At 55.7% G+C, this 21,552-nt stretch overlaps 1 protein-coding gene across 1 annotated transcript; it reads right to left on the bottom strand.

The window, feature by feature from the left end:
- Nucleotides 1-13,308: 13,308 nt before the first annotated feature.
- On the bottom strand, nt 13,309-19,870 carry LOC309964615 (ficolin-1-like; the record flags this gene model as incomplete). Its single annotated transcript, XM_082843723.1, has 9 exons — nt 13,309-13,556; nt 14,115-14,294; nt 15,124-15,253; nt 15,761-15,888; nt 16,326-16,358; nt 17,135-17,170; nt 17,634-17,696; nt 19,165-19,278; nt 19,777-19,870. 9 exons carry the CDS (start codon nt 19,868-19,870, stop codon nt 13,309-13,311), a joined length of 1,026 nt encoding a protein of 341 aa, XP_082699849.1.
- Between the last annotated feature and the right edge of the window lie 1,682 nt (nt 19,871-21,552).

The following is a 21,552-nucleotide window of genomic DNA, read 5'->3' as shown; positions in this document are numbered from 1 at the left end:
GTTTATCAAAGGACACCGTAGGAAATAAAAGGAGAGTCACAGAGGGATAGAATGCCTTGGTCACACGTAGGTTATTAGTTTTCTACTGCTGTCTCTACTCATTAACAACAATTTAGTGGCTTAAGAACAAAGGAAACGTGTTATCACAAAGTTCTGCTGGTTAGAAGTCCGACATGGGTGTGACTGGGCTGGAAGCAAGTTGTCGGCAGTGCTGGTTCCTCCTGGAGGCTCCAGGGGAGGGTCTGTTTTCTGACCTTTTCCAGCTTCTGGAGGTCCCTAGCACATTCCTTGGTTCATGGCCCCTTCTCCATCTTCAAAGCAGCGACAGCACATCACTCCGACCCTGCTTTCATGGTCCCATCTCCCTCTGGGTATAGCCAGAACAGGTTCTCTGAAAGACTCACGTGATTCGACTGGGCCCACCTGGGTATCCCAGGACCATCTCCCCATCACAAGATCCTTCATTTAACCACACCCGCCAAGTCCCTTTTGCCACGTAAGGTGACATACTCACCAGTTCTGGGGATTAGGGCAGGAAATCTTCAGCAGGGGAAACATTATTCTGCCTACCACAGCCTATTAAAAAATACCATGGTCTCATACCGAGAATAGTTAAAGAACTCCCACCAATCAGTAAAAAATTTTAATAGCTCAGTAAGAAGTGGTTAAGAGATTTGAACAGACACTCCACAAAAAATGATATCCATAGGACCAATACGTTTATAAAAAGCTTCTCTATTTTGTTGGTTCTCAGCAAAATGCAAATTATAACCAAAACGAGATGCTATGACACACTCATCGGGACGGCTAAAATGTGAAAAACTGACAACACTAAATGTCAGAGATGCTGCAGGGTAAGGGGGGTTTCATATGCTGCTGGTAGCAATGCGAATTGATGCCACTAACTTGGAAAAGTGTTTGACATCAACTGTTAGAGTAGAAGACACGCATTCCCATAACCTGGCAATTCCACTGCCTGACGTGGAAATAACTGTCGTGTGCCCCAGGGGCCATGCCAAGAATATCTATAGCCAAGCTCTTCACAGCAGCCAAACCCTGTCATCCACCCAAAGTCCCGTCAGGAAGGAGGCAGATAGCAATGCAGAGATAGTCACGCACTAGAAAGCCACGCAGCAGTGCTAACTGGACAGCTACGGCCACACGCAGGATGGACAGAGGACGACGCAGCAGCTGGCGGAGAAAGCTGGATTCACGAGAGTATGTACTGTTGGCTCCACCTTGTACAAAACTGTTTTCTAAGCAAAAATGACCTGCCGTGTTTCGGATGCCTACTTAGGTGGTAAACGTATACCAGGAAAACAAGAAAGTGGTTGCCCTTGGCGTGGAATGGGGTGGTCACTGGGAAGGGACACAGATGGCCTTTGGGGTTCTGGGTGGTGATGACAAGCATGTGGGCCACACGATAATAAAAATACCTAGACTACACGTTTCATTTTATAGACTTTTGTGTACATGTTACGTTCACAATTTTATAACTATTTTTAAAGAGAGGGTACACCCGTGATCCAGGGATGTGGGCAACGTGCACATCTTTTCCTGACGTCCACGGTCATTGACTCAGTAACTGAGGAGAGGTCCCTGCAGCCCACCTGGGAATGACCAGACCCCACCAGGTCCTGGCCACAGTCTCTCAACAGAAGTAAAGTCTGCTAGTTGAAACTGCACTTTTCTTCCTCAGTAGGTAAGCATCTTATAAACCCAGGAAGATTATAAGTCTAGAAATGATTCATATACTAAAAGCCATAGAATTATGACTTTCATACTAAGAAATCTGGATAGGTTTGGTATCTCATAATGTTTAAAGAAGTTGGCCTGTTGTAAAGAAAGTCTCATAAATCCAAAGTTAAATATGTCATTAACTCATTGACTTAGTCTTGTAATGTTATCTGGAAAGCTTGGTGCATTTATTCACAGTACTGGAACATGTAAGAAACTCCTGGCTCGTTGCATTTCTAAGTGAAATCATTAGATTTCTAAAAATTAATTAGTACTAAGAAGGTGTTGTCCACTAGGCTTTTGAAATGCCCAAGAAGGAATTGAATATATTACACTTATTATCACCATTCAAAGTTTTGAAAGTTTAATGAATTCGATTTGTCGTATTCAAAGACCCTTAAAAGCGACTGTTAAGATTTGCAGGTCTTGGGCTTCCCTGGTGGCGCAGTGGTTGAGAGTCCACCTGCCGATGCAGGGGACACAGGTTCGTGCCCCGGTCCGGGAGGATCCCACATGCCGCGGAGCGGCTGGGCCCGCGAGCCATGGCCGCTGAGCCTGCGCGTCCGGAGCCTGTGCTCTGCAGCGGGAGAGGCCACAACAGTGAAAGGCCCGCGTACCACAAAAAAAAAAAAAAAAAAAAAAAGATTTGCAGGCCTTATGAATAGAAAAACAAGATCTGTATGCCAAACGTAAGTTATTAGGCTAAGCTTTTGAATCTGGAGCTTTCGGAAACCAAACCTTAAGTTTAAAAAGCAGAGTCTTTCCTAAACACAAATGCCTCTCAAACTCAAATCATCAAAACTCAGTGATGTTTCGAACAGCTCCATGCTGGTACCTGGGGGAGGATCAAATAAGCGAAATCCCCCAAGTCTGGTTCCCAGCACCCTCTCCTGAGTAGGAGGGTAGGTGGGGCCCCACCCGCAAGGTTTCAGCGCATGTGGGGTCATTCCCCCAGCCTTGTTCTCATCACCTTTTCTCTTATTAGTGAATATTTTTATTACCCAAACTTCCCCTCTCCCAGCTTACACTGTGGAGGCTCTTCCCTTACTCTTGTGGAGTCCGTGTTTGAGACGCCCTGTCCACCCCTGCCCTCTTACGGACCAAGACAAACGAGTCCCTCTACCACTGACCTGGAGGGTCTTTCAGCCCCGGTCAGCTCATTGCCCCTCCTGCCTCCTGTGTCACCGTGTCTGGCACACACTTTATCTCTTTATTTAACACCCCACCAGACGTTACTCTTACAGGGTTGCACAGCCCATATTCCTCTTGACCTATCTGCATTCTTGCTTTTTTTTTTGATTATATATAAATTTTTAATATTTATTTTTTAACTGAAGTATAGTTGATTTACAATGTTGTGTTAGTTTCAGGTGCACAGCAACGTGATTCATATATATATATTCTTTTTCAGATTCTTTTCCCTTATAGGTTATTACAAGATGCTTAGAGTTCCCTATGCTATACAGTGGGCCCTGTTGGTTATCTAGTCTATATATAGTAGTGTGTATCTGTTAATCCCAAACTCCTAAATTATCCCTCCCCTACCCCCTTTCCCCTTTGGTAGCCATAAGTTTGTTTTCTGTGTCTGTGAGTCTGTTTCTGTTTTGTAAATAAGTTCGTTTGTATCATTTTTTTAGGTGCCTCGTATAAGCGATTTCATATGATATTTGTCTTTCTCTGTCTGACTTACTTCACTTAGTATGATAATCTCTAGGTCCGTCCATGTTGCTGCAAACGGCATTATTTCATTCCTTTTTATGGCCGAGTAGTATTCCATTGATATATGTACCACATCTTCTTTATCCATTCATCTGTTGATGTACATTTGGGTGGTTTCCACGTCTAAGCTATTGTAAAATAGTGCTGCTATAAACATTGGGGTGCATGGATCTTTTCGAATTAGAGTTTTGTCTGGATGTATGCTCAGGAATGGGATTGCTGGATCATATGGTAGCTCTATTTTTAGTTTTTTAAGGAACCTCCATGCTCTTCTCCATAGTCACCCATTATGTAGCTCTTACCCCATCTTCCAACTCTTTTTCAGTCTTTCTTGCTGTCCAACAAACCCCCTTTCATTTCATATATATATATATTTTTTTTGACATAGGTCTGCTGGTGATGAATTCTGTCCTTTTTTGTTTTCTGAAAACATCTTTACTTTGCCTCACATTCAAAAAGTATTTTCACTGGGTGTAAAACCCTAAGTTGGCAGGTATTTTCTTCCAGCACTTTAAACATGTATTTCCAGATTCCATTCTTTCTGCTGAAAGTCTGTTGCTCCTCTGAAGGGAACGTGACTTTTTCCCTCTGGCCCTTTACAAGGTTTTCCCTTTTTTGCCACGATGTGCCTGCGTGGGATTTTCTTTGAATTTGTCCATTCTCTCCACTCTTTCAAAGACTTCAGTTACACACATGAGCCTTTTTTTCCCCGTGTTCCATGTCTCTCATGCTATTTTCTGTATTTTTATTCTTTTTTTCCCCTCCACATTCAGTCCGGATATTTTCTGTTGACCTCTATTCCAGTTCAATAATAAAACCCTTTCCTCTGCTAAGCTGTCAAAACACCTGCCCAGTCTCCCAGGATTGGCAAATGACCCCAGGCGAAGATACCCGCAAATACAGCCACCCGATTAGCCATCTTTAACGCTTAGGAAGAGTACCTCTGAACTTTGTCCAGCTTTTAATTTATTTTCAGAGGAAGTGTGGTGCTCATTATCTAATCCATCATTACTGGAAGTGAGAGCCTGAATGTACAGTTTTATCTTCTGATGTGAGTTATTTTCTCATGGCCCTAGAGTTTGCTTGTTTAGCATTTTTTAAATCGTCACTGAACATTCATTTGAGGAAATGGTCATCAGTCCTATGGTTGAATACTTCTATTCCAGCTGGTGTTTCGTGGCCACAATGTTGAATGAACACATCTATGTACACAGCTTTCTCTCATCTGTGGGGTTTTCTAGAAGTAAGTTCCTGGTGAGCGTACGGATTCAAAGTGTGTGCACTTTTCTTTAGGACGTGACACTGTATGTGAAAGACTAAAATCATAAACCACTTCACCATAAAGTTATCTGTTTAAGCTATGTAAAAAGTCACTGTAATAACTAGATCTTAATTCAGCATTTTTTTGGGACACTTGACTTCCCTTTTCATCTGGGTCACTCCTGCCCATGCTCTGAGGATTGACTGAGAAACTGGGGACATGTGGCTCAAGGAGCCTGGACATGGTTTGGGGACATGCTTGGTCATCACCTCTGTCCACTTGACATGCCGCCACGCAATTCCTACCATGGCTTATCTTCAGAATCAACAGCAAACTTCAAAAAATACAGGCTCCAGGCATCACCACTGAGATTTTGGTTTTGCAGGTCAGAGATGGGCCTCCTGAATCTGTATTTTTTAAAATTGATTTTATTGAAGTATAGTTGATTTACAATGTTGTATTAATTTCTGCTGTACAGCAAAGTGATTCTCACACAGACACACACACACACACACACACACACACACATATACATTCTTTTTATGGTCTTTTCCAATATGGCTTATCACAGGATATTGAATAGAGTTCCTTGTGCTGCACAGTGGGACCCTGTTGTTTATCCATTCTATATATAATAGTTTACATCTGCTAACCCCAAACTCCCACTCCATCCCTCCCCCAACCCTTGGCAACCACAAGTCTGTTCTCTATGTTCTGAGTCTGTTTCTGTTTCGTAGATCAGTTCATTTGTGTCATATTTTATTTTATTTATTTATTTTTATTATTATTATTTTTGCGGTATGCGGGCCTCTCACTGTTGTGGCCTCTCCCGTTGCGGAGCACAGGCTCCGGACGCGCAGGCTCAGCGGCCATGGCTCACGGGCCGAGCCGCTCCGTGGCACGTGGGATCCTCCCGGACCAGGGCACGAACCCGTGTCCCCTGCATCGGCAGGCAGACTCTCAACCACTGCGCCACTAGGGAAGCCCTGTGTCATATTTTAGATTCCACATATAAGCTATATATTTGCCTTTGTCTGACTTAACTTCACTCGGTATGACAATCTCTAGGTCCATCCATGTTGCTGCAAATGGCACTATTTCATTTTTTGGTAGCTGAGTAATATTCCATTGTATAAATATACCACACGTTCTTTATCTGTTCACCTGTTGATGGGCCTTTAGGTTGTTTCCATGCGTGAATCTGTATTTTAAGTGCCTCCCCAGGTAGCTCTGAGGGACAGCTGGGCTTAGGACCCACTGATATGCTAGTTTCAGGGCTAAGTGTCCCGTTGCATGATTTCAGGGCAAGCAAATGAAAGCCCTGGGCCGTCTGGCCCATCAGAGCAGAGCTTGTGTGAAAGGAGACAGTGGTGCTACAGGGCATCAGAGCTGAGCTAGTTAACAGGAAGACATTTGGGTTAGAATCCCAGGGACACAGGAGTGGTGGAGCCAGACAGGTTATCAGCTGAGCGACCGGGAGACGCCCAGGCCGCTCGCAGCACTCAAGCTTGTCAGACCCAGAAAGTCCTGCTTAGTTACTCGGCCGCTGCACCGAGAGCCTCCCAGCCTGCCGGACAGTCGTGGTTTTTGTTTTGTTTTCTGAAGATGCGCTCTGCCCTTGGTTCCCACGCCTCGGCCACCAGCTGATAAGGCCTTTCTGAGGTGGTGGGGAAACAACTTGGACATCCTGCTGTCCAGGGCACCCGGCCCCCTCCAAGGAAGGGCTCTACGGAAAAGCAGGGCCAAATCCACAGGAGGAGGTGCTCCCGACGTCGCGACAGCTGCCCCTGGCCTCGCTGCACGAGTCGTCCAAGGCGACGGCAAGCTTCCCACACCCGCAGGTCTTTAGGGCAAGATGGAACGGGCACCCATCAGGGGCTGCAGAGGAGCTGGTTCTCGCTCCATGTGAAAGCGTGGACCGGAGGAGCTGCGCCTCACTTCCAGTGCCAAGATTTGGTGATTTCTATTCCCACCCCAATTCGAATTTAGGACACCCCTCTTGCAGGCGCAGGACTCTGGGAGGGCCGTGTTCGCTCCCTTGGGACAGATGGACGTTCCCAGATGGTGCCTGGTTCTCCCAGCTTCCTGACTGGGACTTGTGCCACAGAGTGGGGTGGGCGGGTGGAACTTGCAGCCTCCCGGGAAGCTCCAGGAATCAGATAATTGGCCGCCCCCCACCCATATGGCTGGTGAGTCACCGTGACAATGACAACCAAGTTGAGTAGCTCAAGGGTGGCGGAAGAAATGGATAGGAAACTGACGGGAGGCAAAGTCGGCTCAAAGCCCAGAGCGGGATTCAGGACGAGGATGAGATTGCGGTTTCCCCCTCTTCCCTCCCTGCACCCCATCCCTCACCTAGGCCACCTCTTCGTAAAGATAAGTGACAGCTGACTATTTAATATACAACTTCATATCTCAGGGCTGTAATGCAATACAAACTTGTCTTGGTCGCACAGGGTGTGGGGGGCGGGTCAGCCCTGCAGCGATCCAGACACCCCCTGCCCCGGACTCCAGCGGCTCCTTCCTGAGGCACGTCTCAGGTTGCATTTCTTGCTACTTCACCTCCACGCCTCCCTGTGTCTCTCATCTTAGGCAGGCTTTCTCAGAGCTTCCAGGCTTGGGCAGAAAGGCTCTCACTCCCTAGGCTGAGTGGCTCTATTCCAAAATATATATATATATACTTCACTGCTCGTTGGAGCTCAAGGACTTGCAAAAAGTCCATCTCTTATTGTTTGGGGTCTAGAGCTGTTCGGGGATTTTCCAACTCGGTAATACCCCAAATTCCTGGACACTTTATTTTTTGCTGCTTGCAAATGGCTCGGGTCTTCCCTAAGCTCTTCCTTTTCTTGTAACGCCTCCTCAGACAGCCAACACAGAAACACACGCCGCTGAAATCCTGGATTTGCAGGATCTGTCCTCGGAGCCCCAGAGGACACTCCATGGGACTGCTTTCCAAGTTTTCAGAAGCAGCACTTGAATCAAACAACGTTTTTCGCCCTCGACGCCACGCGCTGGCTGCCAGGCTAATGCCGCCCACTGAGACCCGGTTGCGGTCGCACTGCTCTTCGGGTGCAACTTCTGTTCAAGACTTCCGGGATGACAGCTGCTGTGACAAGCAGCCCTCACACTGCAGTGCAGGGCACACGCGTGCGGGCTGAGGGCCTCGGGCTTCTCGACTGGGAGGCGGCCCGGGGGTCTCTAGGGCTGGTCCAGCAAGAGGCTGCATGACGTCTGCCAGCATTCCATCTGTAGCTGTTATGAATGTGGACGTCCAGCCGGGCTGGGCAGGCAGTGAGGAGGTGACGGAAGTCTGACTCCTGTAAGGACTCAGAGCTTCAGGCTGGGCCTGGAAGAAAGAAACACAGACGTCCCTCGCGTGTCACCCACTGCCTGAGTCTTTAATTTAGGACGTTTGTAGGATGCCCCCTCTAGACCGAGCTCCTTCAGAGAGCAGATGGCCTCACCTGCCCGCCAAAGAGGGCTTTGCGGTCGCAGACGCCTCCTGAGGGATGGCGAGGTGGTGGCTGGATTTTGTCTTTCCCCATTAAGCAATTAGAACTGCTCTAGTGGAGCAAAGAGAAGGCCTTCCCTGGCCTTGAGGGAAGGGGGTCCAGGTTTGGGGCTTTTGCTCTGTTGCTAGTGGCTGGGCTGCAGTTTTAATGGCCACTGAGCCTCCTCTCAGGGTGACCAACCCTCCTGGTTTGTCCGGCTCTGAGGGGTTTCCCAGGATGTGGGAAGTTCGGTCACCGGGAAGACCCAGGGTGACCAGGACAAGGTGGTCACCTCACTCTTCCTGATCGGAGGCTACAGGGAGAGGACAGAAGCCATAGGGCAAAGGGCACTTTGGGTGCAGGGGGAGGAAGGGATGGGAGAGGGGCCTGTGAGCCCCAGGGGTCCAGGGCAGTGATATTCCTCTGGGGATGGGGTCACGCTCCCACAATGCACAGCTCTTGCTTGGTGGCAGGCTGTCCTCTTCTCTGCCACTTTCAACCGTTTCTAAGAATGTCGTTCCCAGCTCTTTGATCCCATCCTAGGTGATACCCCCTCCTTGGTTGCTTTAAAGTGCAAAACTCAGACCCCAGGGCACAGGTGTGGACCAACCTGTGCAGAGAGCAGCACGGCTCTCTCCTCCCTGGTTCTAGGCTCTATGCCTTCATTAATGCAGCCCCAAACAACATCCCATTTGTGGTGAGCAGTATCGTGCTCCATCTGGACCCAGCCGAGCCTGAAACTGACCAGATGGCCCCTTCCAGGTCCTTTTCTGGTAAATAGCTCTTAAGGCGTGGGATTGTTGGGAAAGCTTGTAACCTCAGGGTGAAGGAAAGGCGAAGGGGCCCGAGACCAGTGGATTCCGGTGGCCAGGGCAAGAGTGTCAGGCTGGTTTCGGGGTTTGGGGCCAGTCTCAGCTCCCAAAGTTCAGCTCTGCTGGAGGGAGGGGTAATGTTCCTGATGCCAGCAGAGAGGGGGAGGATTCTGATGGCAAAGAAGATAGACAGCAAGGCTTCAGCTCTGACCCCGCAGAGCACACCCCGCGTGGGTGTGCGCAGAGGCGATAGAAGGACAGAGCCTTTGCCAGAACCCCGCCCACCGACTGGCACCGCCCTCCTGTCCTGGGTCTGTGCGCACAGCAGAGCCGGGGCCCCGGGGACACAGCTCCCTACACCCTCGACAAAGCATCCGTGGCCCAGCCCAGCTGCCGGAGGGGCAGGGAGGGAAACTGTGGGTGGGGAATAGAGGTTCCTCCAGCCACCAGCCAGCGGGCTCCACCTCCCAGGTTGTGAAACACCCACTGGAAACTGAGGCCTGGCACAGGCGGGGGGTGGGGGGTGGGCAGGCCCTGGAGGGCAGCCCTGGAGCAGGCAGAGACGCGGCTGGGAGGGAGTCACGGCCAGCTGCGTGGGGAAATGCAGGCGATGCCCACGCCCCCGGTCACTGACCCCTCGGTCCGTCCCAGACCCCACGCTGCTCACTTATTTTCCTCACTCCACGAGGTCCTCAAACCCACCCTGTTATCCCAAGTCACGTGACAAAGAAGACTCAGAGAGGTCAAGTGACTGGCCCAAGGTCACACCGCCTGGACCTGGCAGAGCCCAGGGAGTCCAGGTCTGTGTGGGCACAAAGGCCTTGCCCTTCACCAGCTGAAACAGAAACTTACCAGTTCTTGAGATTGGCCAGGTCCATTCTGGGACCCCTCACCTTGGGAGTCCCGAGCCCCAGAGCCCACAGACAGTACTGGGTGGCCAACACAGGCCCTATAAACCTGTGTTGACAGCTGGCCAGGGCAGGGAGCCCAAGGTGCTGGGTGGTCACCAGTGCCAAGGCCAGGGAACCCGCAGAGCCCCGGGCTCGGCCCCCCAGCCTGGCCTGGACTGGAGGGGAAACTGGGTGGGGGCCAGGCAAGAGCAACAATTGTGTCAAGAGCCCCAAAGCCACTGGGTGTGGGGATGGGGGTTCCTAAGGGTTCCATCCATAGGGCTACCCCCGCTGGATGGGAGAAGGGGCCTTCTTCCTGTGGGGAGAGTGTAAGGTAGACAGAACCAGAAATCAGACTGGAGTCTGGGAGGAATTGTCAAGGGACAGAGTAGAAAGGGGAGGGGACAGGGGTGTGTGATGCTATGGGGAATGGAAATCCGGGGGAGGGGGTGCGCCCTGTCCCGGAGGCGTTATCACTTCAAAGGAGGGGGGCGTCTCTTGGAGATGGAGGCCAGCCTTGCTCACCTGCATCTGGACGACCGCCTCCCCGCTGCAGCCGGGATTTCTGGGTGGGCTGTCAGGACCTTCCAGATAAATGGTGTCTCGGTGAAGTGCATTTCTCTACCAATCATCAGGGGTCCCTGCCACCAGAGCAAGGCCCCCCCAGGCTGGGCCTGTGCCCTCCCAGACCACAGAGGTCATGGCCACAGTGAAGAATCTGAGGCCTTTGCTCAGAACCCCCCCAGTCCTACGCCTCCCTTTCTGCCAGCACAGACACCAAGCCCCTGGAGAAGCAGGAGGGCAGGGCAGGGCCAGTAGACGGATGGGGAGAGCCCAGATCAGGGGACACGCCTGGTCCGGGCCCAGGCTCCAATCTTGCCCCAAACCCCTGCTTCCGGCGGGCAGCCTGCGGCCCTGAGGCAGCTCTGGTTGGCCTGCAGGAGCCAGCTCTCACAGGGGGCCAGAGGAAGCAGGACCAGAAGCTTCTCTCCCCAGGGCCACCCAGAGCCGGCTGTCCTACAGTGACCTACGCAGCCTAGTTCCTCAGGTGCCCACCAGCCGGTTACACCTTCCCATGGCCCCACATGTCCAAGCACACACTGTATACAGGTGGATGCACGTAAAATGCAAGTGAATTATTACATGAAGTCAGTTCCCTAAGCCCCCTCGCTCCCCAAATCCCTCGGACCTCATTTTCATAAGTACTTAAAAAAAAAGTCTTATCAAGTCCCAAAAGCAAGAGTGTTTGCAAATAAATTACAGCAACAGTCACATTAAATGTTTCTAAAAATTGTCTATTTTAACTCTTAGCCCATCTCTCAATTAAGCAGATTTTATACATAACACTTTAAAAAAGTTTCTGGTTTGCCAAGCAAAGCCTGTTTCTGTATTTAATAGTTTTATTTTTACCTTCCGCAATAATGACGGGGCACTTAAGAAATTAAGCTTTTTCTCAAGAGGCATTTCTCAAGATTTAATTTCACAACATGAATTATAACTTCAAAGTTAGGACTTCTGGAAGGGAGGGTCCTTTCCAGGAAAATCTTGGTTCTAGGACCGAAAGGCTGAGACACAAGATCAAACTCCTGTCCTGCCTTTTCCAGCGGAGGCAGTGGGCACCTCTCCGCTGTTGAAGGCTTAGTCCCTGTGAAACGCAGTTCGTAGGGGCAGGTCAAGGTGGAGGGTGCCTAGGAGAGTCCCCAGCACCAGCTCACAATCCTGACCGTGGCTCCTGGGGCGTGCAGGTGAGGTCTTTGCTGCTCTCGAAGATTGGGCAGCAAAGCCTGGGGCTGACGTATGAAGAGTTGCATTATGTGCTCCCTGGCAAAGAGATCGCACCCCTCCAGGAACTGTCATCCCGCCAAGACCTCAAGGAACCAGGTCTTCAAGAAAAGAAAGAGATGATTGGGTATCATTTTATAGCAGCGGAGTCCTGCATCTAACACTAACCATCGTGTTTTACGGTTTGACAGCTTCTGTCCTGGGGACCGATCGGGGCCCCTGGCTGAGCGGCTGTGGCCCCGTCCTCGGGCTCGGGGGAAGGAAGGGCCGCCCCCCTCTCCTGAGCCCACTCCCCGGGCTGTCCTGCACTGGCTCGTCTCAGGCCTCTGGGCCAGCGTGAGAAGCAAGAGTGGGGGTGCATTCCAGGAGCAGTGGCCCCTGACCCTCAGGACACGGCACCTTCCGGCAAGGCGAGACCACCATGGGCCCTCTCCCAGAAAAATCCCGGACATGCCACGTTCTATGTGGCTTTGCACGGTTCTTAGACCCTTGGGGAGCAAGGATGGTAGTAACCACCTTGCACCTTTCTAGATTCTCTCCGGGTAGATGATGCTGCTAGAACAGACACAAGCGGGCTTATGAGGACCCAAATAGCCAGGCAAGGGTTAGGGAGCGGCCAGCGCCGGGACAGGCTGCCCCCTGAGGATGGGGGGCTTCTTGGTGTCTGGCGGTGGAGGCAGCGGGAGGAGAGAGCGGGACCCTCCTCAGCAGACACAAGTACAGGTGCGGAGGGCACTGGCGTGTCTCTCAGAGACGGCTGCCTGGAGAGCTGGAGTCTCCCCGCCTGCAGGTCTGTGCTGGCGCAGCTGCAGGGCGCTGTGCACTGAGATCACCCTCCCCTCTCCTGCAGCACTCCGAGCAGCCCCAGCCGCTCCTCTCCCACTTCCTTCTTTGTTGGTGGCGAGGGATTCCCAGGCCGCCATCACCCTTTATGGACAGTGGGGGCCCAGGAGCCTGGGCGGTGTGGACTAGCTGGGGCCGGGAGGCTGGGACTGCGCAGGCCACGTCACCTCTGAGCCTGGGGTCAGAGGACACTTTCTTGAAGGGCTGAGAGTAAAGACTTTAGGATGTGTGGTCACGTGGCTCGGCCTCTGGCCCTCTACTCAGCCTGAGCTCGAAAACTGCCTGGAGGCAGACAGCGGCCCGGCCCGGCAGGGAGAGTGACACTTGACTGGTACGCAGCCCGACGTGCGGGCCCTGCTCTGTGACTCTGGCCTCAGACCATCGGAAACACCTTCAGCCCAAAGGGCACCTGCAGAGCCAGGTCACGGGGACAGATGGACAGACAGGGGCACAGGTCAGAGCATGGAAGTGACGAAGGAGTCCCGCGCCTGCTGTCGGGTAAGCAAGTGTCTTTATTGAGAACATGTACGTCTGGCAAGATCTGGATTAGCATTTCCTCTTATCCTCGTGAGTGGGACAGAAGGGTTGGAAGTCAGTGGAGGCACAGAGAGAGGGCCTCCTGCCCAGGGGACAGGATGCGGCTCTGCTGCTCCCGTGACGTTAGTGACGCGGAGGTCCGCATCACCTTCCTGGGGAGGGCTCTGGACCGGCTGCCCCGCCGGGCTGTGTGCAGAGGGAGCTGCTCCCAGAGGCTCTGGCCGGCCAGCCCCGCCCTAGGTGGCCCGCACCTTCATCTCCGACACCTTGTAGCTGTAGTTGTACCCCTTCCCTGACCTCCAGTTGATGCCGTTTGCAAAGCTCTCGTGGGGCCCCCCAAGGTAGCGACCGTTCAGGTTTGACACATGACAATCCTTGTACCACCAGGCCCCCTGGTACTGCACGGCACAATTGGCAGTATTTTTGTCGCTGTCTTGATCTTTGGTGGAGAAGGCGTTGTCGTTGTGGGACGTCAGGGAATCACCTGCTCAGAAGGAAAGGTCGCCTAATTGGCACACAGGGCTAAGAGGTCCCTGACGCTGGTCCAGGTCAAAGCTGCTGTGTCCGGGTGTGCACTGTGCAACTCCAAGGGGTGCCCCTCACATGACCCCAGGGAGCATCCCTCTGCTGATGTAGTGGCCTTGGTATCCCCTCATCTCGTCTGCTCCTGCCAGCTAACAGGCATCCTCTCACTTAGGGGGAGAACTCTTTCACTCCTCAGGGGAGAATTCCAGTTACAAGAGTGGGAATGGAGCCTTCAGGGAAATGGGCTCAATTATCATCCTTCCCCGTTTTTCATCAGAAATGGTAGTTAATAATAATGGCACAGCTTTTTGGACTTTGTCATGGGTCACATCAGCCTTGTGGGTACACTTAGGTATGCGTAGTATTACCTTACCGTGTGGATAAGAAACTGGTGAGGTTAAGTCCCCAAGAACATCACACAGAAGAGGCAGAGCCGGGACGCTAAGCAGGTCCTCTCTGCTTCCCCAAACCCCGCGTTGAAGCCCAGGCCACTGCTGTGCCCCGTGCGGACTCTCACCTGCACTGCCCCCGACAAAGGCTCCCAGGACCAGCTTGTACTTCTCTGCCTCACCCGCCATCTTGAATGACTGGTACTTGGCAAATTGGTGGTTGCCCTCAAAGTCCACGAGGTCTACCCGCAGCTCGCTGCTTCCTGTTGGAGGTGGGTGCTCAGGGCCCAGCAGAAGGGACCCTCTGCCTACAGGCACGGGGGGTGGGAATGTGGGCTTTAGGGGACGTCTGAACTTGGCATCGGGGACAATTCACCGGGAAGGTGTGAGAGGCTGGGCTGGTGGGAGGACCTCAGGGATGCCTCCCTGTTTTCAAATAGCTCCCCTGCTGCTCCACCAGCCATGCCTGAAATTCCACCGTCAGTGGACCTGGACGGAATGAAGCCTCGCTCTAGTGGGAAACACTAAATTCTCCTGCAAAGAGCTGTGAATGCCACGGCAGGAAACCTTTGTATGTGTCGTTTCTTCTGCAAGGATTTCAGGCACATGAGTGGACACCGTCAAGGTTGCCATGAGGGAGTGGAAGGATTAAGAAAGGATTTACAGGTTTGCCGTTGAACTCAGGACCAGCTGTGAAGCTGATTCTGTGGAATGGAGAAGTGGGGTGAGGGGGCCTGCGTGGGGACCGCCACATGCACTGAGCGGGAGAGGCAAGGGAGGGGCTCCGTGGGCCTAAGATCCCAGTTTCAAGGAAGGACCAACCGTTGGAAGTGGGAGAAGGGCCACCCCGATCCAGATGGCCTCCCCCTCACTTCCGACTCTCGGGTTCTAGACACGATCGGTCCCGAGACCAGAAGTCGTCTTCACTCCAATAATCCACCTCCTCCGATTTGAACTCAGAGAGTGTAAGAGGATACACGTCCTAGATTCTCAGAGTAATAACCCCTCCTGCTGTCACACGTGACCACCCCGGGGGCCAGGGGGAGCGGGGTCCTCTGGCGCACATGGCCCAGGGCTGAGGTCAGGGGCATGTGCATTTCAGGCACCCCACCACAGAGCCCCCGGCCGTGGCCCTACCCTGGGCGGTCAGGGCGTGGATGTTGTCATTCCCCAGCCAGAACTCTCCCAGCTGGCTGCCGAAGCCCTGCTTGTACGCGGCCCAGTCCCGGTAGAAGTCCACAGAGCCGTCGCTCCTTCGCTGGAAAACCTGCACACGACGGGGAGGGCTGGGGAGACGCGGCCCCACTGCCGTCCCCCCACAGAGCACCCCTGCCACACGCGGGAGCAGCGCTGGTAGTTCACAGGCATCACAGGCTGAGGACCAGGACGTGGGTCTCATCCAAGAGCCCAGGGGCAGTCAGGGACACCCACATGGGACCAAGGAGGAAACGGAGGCTCAGAGAGGGCAGGCGACAAGCCCAACGCCACACAGCTGGAGAGGAGTGGGCACCTCCGGGTCTGAGCCCACAGCCCTGAGCCGCGGGACTCCTTCCCATGTGGGTCCACAGCCCCCTCCCCCGACATTTCTGATTCTCCCGACCTCAGTGAAAGGACGGGGTCAGCCTCTGCCTGGAAGGAGTGGACGGTCTCACAAAGGCCACTAAACAGTGCCCTGCCACCAGGTGAGGCTCCCAGGCACGCCCACCCCTGCCCAGGAACCCCACGGCCATCGCTGGGTGAACCCCACGGCCATCGCTGGGTCCCCCCCACTCACGGTCCACCCCCCGCCGTCCACATCCATGTCACACAGCACGGTCAGGGGCCGGCAGTCGGGCAGGTAGATGGTGTGCCAGCCGCTCAGAAAGTGTCCCCTGGTGAGCAGCTCCTTACAGGTCCGAGGTCCTGGGAAGGGAAGCTGGGGAATGGACGCCAGGACAGGAGCTCTGGGCGGGGCAGGGGGGAGGGGGAGGGGGAGGAGGGAGAGGCAGGGACACCTGCCTGGGGGAGGTGGGCTCTGAGTCCTGGGACAGAGACGCGGCCCCCAAGGCCACCCGGCTGTGACGGCCAGGCCCCGTCGACCTGGCCATCCCCACCTCCCAGGGCTGCCCCCGCCTAGTCTCCTGGGCACCTGGCCTCCTCCAGGAATATACTTGAGTTATCCAGGCAATGGCTGCCTATCACTCGGGTAAGTGGGGAGTAAGATATGCGCAGAGAGGGTTTTGTCCTTGGAAGGTGGAACCTGAGTCTGTGCAGCTGGCCTTCTGGTCGACCCCCCCTCCCCCACCCCCAGCAGGAGCAGGTCCAGGCGGAGGTGCGGGGGTCGGCGTGTGCGCAGTCACCTGTGGCACAGGAATGAAGCTGCCCCGGCTCTCCTGTTGTGGGGAGCGAGGACATGCACGTCGCACGTCTGGAAACAGCGCCCCCACCCCTCAGCCCCGTTGCTGCGCGAACACAGCGTGGAGAAAGGAAAGCATCACCCAGCTCTTTGCAGGACTCTCAGCCTCCAGCCCTGCGGATCAGCTCCTAGACTCCGCGTCCCTGGGCTTTCTCGGCCCCCACTGCATCCGGCCTGCCTGGGGGCTGGCGGCCAGCACCGTCCCGCGGGGCCCTGGCTGGACCGCCGTGCCGGCCACCTCGCCTGGCCTTCACGGCTCACGGCGGTGGAGGTGCAGCGCCCCCAGGCCTATGGCTTTCCACAGCCCATGCCTCCAGCACAGCCTCTGCTTGTGGAAAGTACCGGGGAGCATTTGGGATGTGGGTCTGGGCCCCAACCTCGCACTTTGTATTTGTAGCCAGAGCATGTGACTGTGTCTTGGCGTTTTGCCTTTTCTTGCTTTTACAGATTTTTAAATAAATGAGCATAAATCAGAGCATTATAAGCAAAATGTCCAAAATCATGTAGCAAAGCGGTATCGCCAGTCACCTGGGTCCAACTCCGGAGCCTCTGGGCTTTGAGCGCTCACCGGCCGCTGACAAAGCAGGCCGGGCTCAGAGGCCCCTCCTCCCGCACCCCTCCGCTGCAGGGCCAGGGCCAGGGGTGTGGTCTGAGTTCCTCCCCCAGATGGTGGTAGCCGTGACCGAGGCCTCTGGGAACCCCCAGCCCCCTGCAAAGCCTGCCCAGTGACCCCAGGGAGGCGGAGGGGCTCACCTTTCTCTCCGCCTGCGCCCTTTTCCCCTCGGTCTCCTGGGGAGAGACAGGAGATGCACAGCACGTCTGGTCAGTGGACGTCGACCCTCCGCTCTGGAAACCACCCAAGTGCTCACTTCCTCGGGAGCTGGGGCCTGGGGGACGGGGCTGAGGCTCTGGGCACCACACGTGCATGCTCTGCGGCCCACACTTTTCCAATGCCTGGGTCTCAGCTGGGGGAGTTGCGGGGGGGGAGGCTCAGAGGCCTGGATTCTTCCCTGGGTTATGAGAGGCTGCTCTGGACCTGGGGCACCGGACCCAGGACCCAGTTCACACGCTGTCTCGAAGCTCTTTGGAAACAGGAAATAGGACAGGTGCCTCTCTCACTTGGCCCCCCTCCCTCTCTCTGTCTCTCTCCCATCTCTCTCTCCACCTCCTCCCTCTCTCTGTCTGTCTCCGTCTCTCATGTCTCTGTAGACAGGCCCCGGGGTCCTGCTCAGGGGTCCTAGCTCTTCATCACCTTTGGTGCCTTTGGGCCCGGCCGGCCCTGCCTTCCCAGGGACTCCGGGAGAACCTCGCTCTCCTGTAAATTCCAAAGATACATCATTGAGGAAAAGGCAACCTGCAGAATTCTACTTGAGCATCTCTGCCCTAAGGATACAGCTCCGACCCTCCCATCCCGGCTGCGGTATCCTCAGGATCACTGCCCTGGGACTCAGCCCGAGGGTGACAGCAGGCGGCGAGGACAAAGCGCTCACAGCCACCCGGTGCCTACCGGCCGGCGCGCCCAGCTCGGGCTCCAGGGAACCACCAGCAGCGATCTGGCTCCCGACCAGCTCCGTGTAGCAGCCCAGGTCCAGGCCACCGTCACGGAGCCCCCCCCGGGGGCCTGGGGCCAAGAGCACGTCCTCAGAGACCCTGTCACACAGGCCCCTCCGGCCCCTTGGCTCTGGGAGGGAGGCGGGGCCCTGCCCTGTGCTCAGTCCTGGACGCAGGGGCGGCCGGGCGCAATTATGCCTCCCTCTGGGGTGGTTCTCTCTCCACCTCCAGAGAGGAGGGGTCGGGCGCCACGAGGCCTCCCACGTCTGCGTTACTGATGTGAGCAGGGGGCTAGGACCACCCAGGGCCCTGCCCCTCCTCCTGAGCCCTGAGGGGAGGGTCAGGAGAGGCGGCCCCAGGCTCAGACAAGGCAGCAGGAGCGTCTGCCGGCTGCCCTCCCCAGGGAGTGTGGGTGTGTGGGGTGGGGCCGAGGGGGCGCCGGCTCGGCTTGGGGCGGCCAACCACACGCACTGGCGGGCAGCCGCCCCAGCCCGGCCCCTCCTCCCAGTGTCCCCCCGGCAGGACCCCCAGCCTGGAGCCCATCGTGGTGAGCACACGCAGCCCTCCCATCCCCAGGAGCGGCCCTGGGTGCCCACGGCCCCTGAGCTGGATGCCTCCCAGGACGTGAGAGGCTGGGGACCTCCGAGCTGGCCCTGTGTCCGGAGCCCTTGGAGCACCCACTCACACACAGGTCCGGGGCACTCACCCCTTGAGCTGCGTGCACACCTGCCCTTCGTACCAGGCTCGGGGCCCGAAACCCCACAAGGGGGCCACCACGTCGACGGGAGGGCCGTGGAGCACTCGGGGGCCTTCCTACTGCGTTGAGGTCCAGCCCCACCCTCCCTGCCGATGGCTGACTGCTCTGAGCCCCAGTTTTCTCATCTGCGGTACAGACAGAAAACGCTGGGGCCGCAGTTTTCAGGTGAGAATACCGGGGTACGTGTGGCTTGGAACTCTGGCCCACGGCCACGTAAAGCCAGGATCGAGGACCGGGAAGCGGGTGTTCTATGGAAGTGGACCCCGATGTGAGCTCATAGACTAGCTGCGACCAGCCCCCTCCTCAGGGAATGACAGATCCCGCTGGGCCTCAGGGGTCGCTCCTGACGCCAGCTCTGAGCAGGGTCGTGACCCAAGCTCCCGACCTGAGACCCGCGGGGGGCAGTGCCCACCCGGGCTCTAATTTGAGAAGAGCCGGTGCTCAGTGACCCCCACCCCCGAGCGCAAGCACGTACCCTTCTGTCCATTGGCGCCTGCCTCTCCTTTGGGCCCTGCGGGTCCTGGCAGCCCCGGGCAGCCTCGGAGGATGGAGAGCTTGTCGGAGCCCTCCAGACCCACCAGCTTCACCTCTGCAGAGAGACACAGAGCGCCAGTCAGGGAGCTCGTCCTGGGCCTGAGAGCCCTGCAGAGCCGGCGACAGGCCACCCGAGCCACGGGGATCTGCCACGCGGCGACCTCGGCCTGGGCCCTTGGCTGTGGCCAGAGTCACCCGTCTCAGATGAAGGGTCAGCCTGGCAGTGAGTTTCCCGCCTCTGGTGGGCACTGGTCAGGTGTGGAGGTGATGCAGGGCAGAGCCCTGGCCTTGTGGTCCACCCTGCCTGAGCCACCCTCCCCCCAGCCTCAGTGCTGGATGGTGCCTGGCAGTGCTGGATGGTGCCTGGAGGTGTTCAAAAATGTTTAGTCTCCGCTTTTGAGAAGTGATGATTGCAACTCACTGTCACGAGGAATAAGGATATTGTCCAGAAGGGCTTAGCTCGGGGCCTAGCCCAGTTGGCTGTTAGCACACGGGGCCTGCGGCTTTCAGACCCGACCGCTGTCAGGTCCTACTCACCTGGTGTCTGACTCACCTGGACAGGTGTCGGGGGCGGAGGTCACGGCGCACAGGAAGGTGGTGGCCAGCACTGCGGGCCCTATGGCCACGGCCACTCCACGCTGCTCCATCGCTCTGCTGTTGGCCGCCCGAGGAGCCCCGTGCTCTTATAGGGCTGTGGCCACGCACTGTCACCTCTGGCCCTGTTTCTCCTCCCGGTGGGGACAGCCAGTTCCTCCCCCGGCTTGTGGCGCCAGCTGGAGGTGGAAGCAGCCTCAGCTGGTTCTCTTCCAGGGCCCAGATCCTCCTTTCTGAGCATCTGACTTCCGTGCTCCCTGCGGACCAGCCCCACTTCCCCTCGGCAGGGACATTTCCCTCCAGCCACCAGGCCCCCTAGGCCCTGCATAGGGAAGGGCCAGCCCCGCCCCCCCCATCACCCAGCTCTCCCCAGGCCACACCTGAGGCCTTCTCAGGGGGCAGGGTTTGAGGAATTCATTTGCATTTTATGGGCTTCAAGTCTACAGAAATTTAGAAAGTTCTCCTGGGGTCTAGGGTGATTAGAGGGGAGGAGCGAGGAGAGCAGGATGTGTGCGGCGGAGATTTCCCCAGGCCGGTGTGCCGTGGGCGTCCGACTGCAGTGGACATGCAGCAGGAGAGAAGCAGGGGCGGCCAGGCCAGGAGCATCGCAAAGCGTGGCCCTGGGACCTTGACAGAGGCTGGACGTGAACCCGACTGCAGCAGTTTCAGCCTGGGGGGCGTGGAAGCGGGGCCCGGTGTGGGGTGGGGTGGGGGAGGGCATGAAATTGCTTGGGGGGGGACATTCAGCACCCACCCCAGGAGGGACCAGGCCGCATGCTTTTCCCACACCTCCCAGGGAAGGGCCACACGCTGAGGCTAGCTGTCACCGGGACTCCCGTTAGAGATGGAGGTGGCAAGTCTGTTCCCCCAACCCCGTCCCAACAGCCCCTGCCCAGGTGGGGTGTTGGGATCACGACCCCAAGTCAGACAGACTCATGTGAGTATCAAGGGTCCATCGGAGACAATTTCAACGTCCATGGGGTGTGTGGCCTGAGTCTATGGCCGCTGCTCAAAGACCTCCACTCCGCAGGGGAGAAAAAGTAACGTTCTCCCCACCCTCTGTGTTCTCAGCTGAGACCCCTGTAATGCAAGACAGAGTAACAAGAGAAAAGCACAGAGAAGGTTCTTAGCACAGGTACTCTGTCCATATGGGAGACACCCCGGGGAATGAGTAATTCCCCGAGGTGGCTTAGAGTTCAGGACACAGTACTGTCTCAGGAGGGGAAGGGGAGGGGGGAAGGCATCTTAGACAAGAGGAGATGGTTTTAGGAAAGGGGCCTGGGCCTTGCAGGGCAGGCGGAGGTCGGCTAGTCTGTGACAGTTTGAGTGTGGTGTCCACCTCCGGTGTCCTCTCCTGTAATGAATCAAGGGTCCATCTTCCTGGTTGATGAGGCCCCCAGGAGGGGCTGACAGCGGAGTTTCTTGTGGAGGCTCTGTCTTTAGGCAGAAAGAGGGAGTGCACAGAAAGCTCCCCCTGTATTTGCTGGTTTTCAAGCACCCACAGCTCAAAATAATCCATACAGTGAAGTGTCGTGTCATGCAGCGGATGGACGGGGGTGTGTTCTGCTGCTGGGATGTAAACTTCGCAAGAGCAGGGGATGCCAGACCCCATCCATCGTGGGGGCAGACTCGGCCGGCAGAGGTGGGCTCCCTGGGGATGTGCAGACAGAATGCGAGAGAGAGACCCCCCCGAGCTGGGGCTGGAACAAAGCCCCTTAGCACCTGTGCTATGTGG

Source organism: Leucopleurus acutus (genome assembly GCF_964270905.1).
Source record: "Leucopleurus acutus genome assembly, chromosome: 7".
Lineage (NCBI taxonomy): Eukaryota > Metazoa > Chordata > Mammalia > Artiodactyla > Delphinidae > Leucopleurus > Leucopleurus acutus.
The sequence above is the reverse complement of the archived record's forward strand: the minus strand, read 5'-3'. Positions and strand labels throughout refer to the sequence as shown.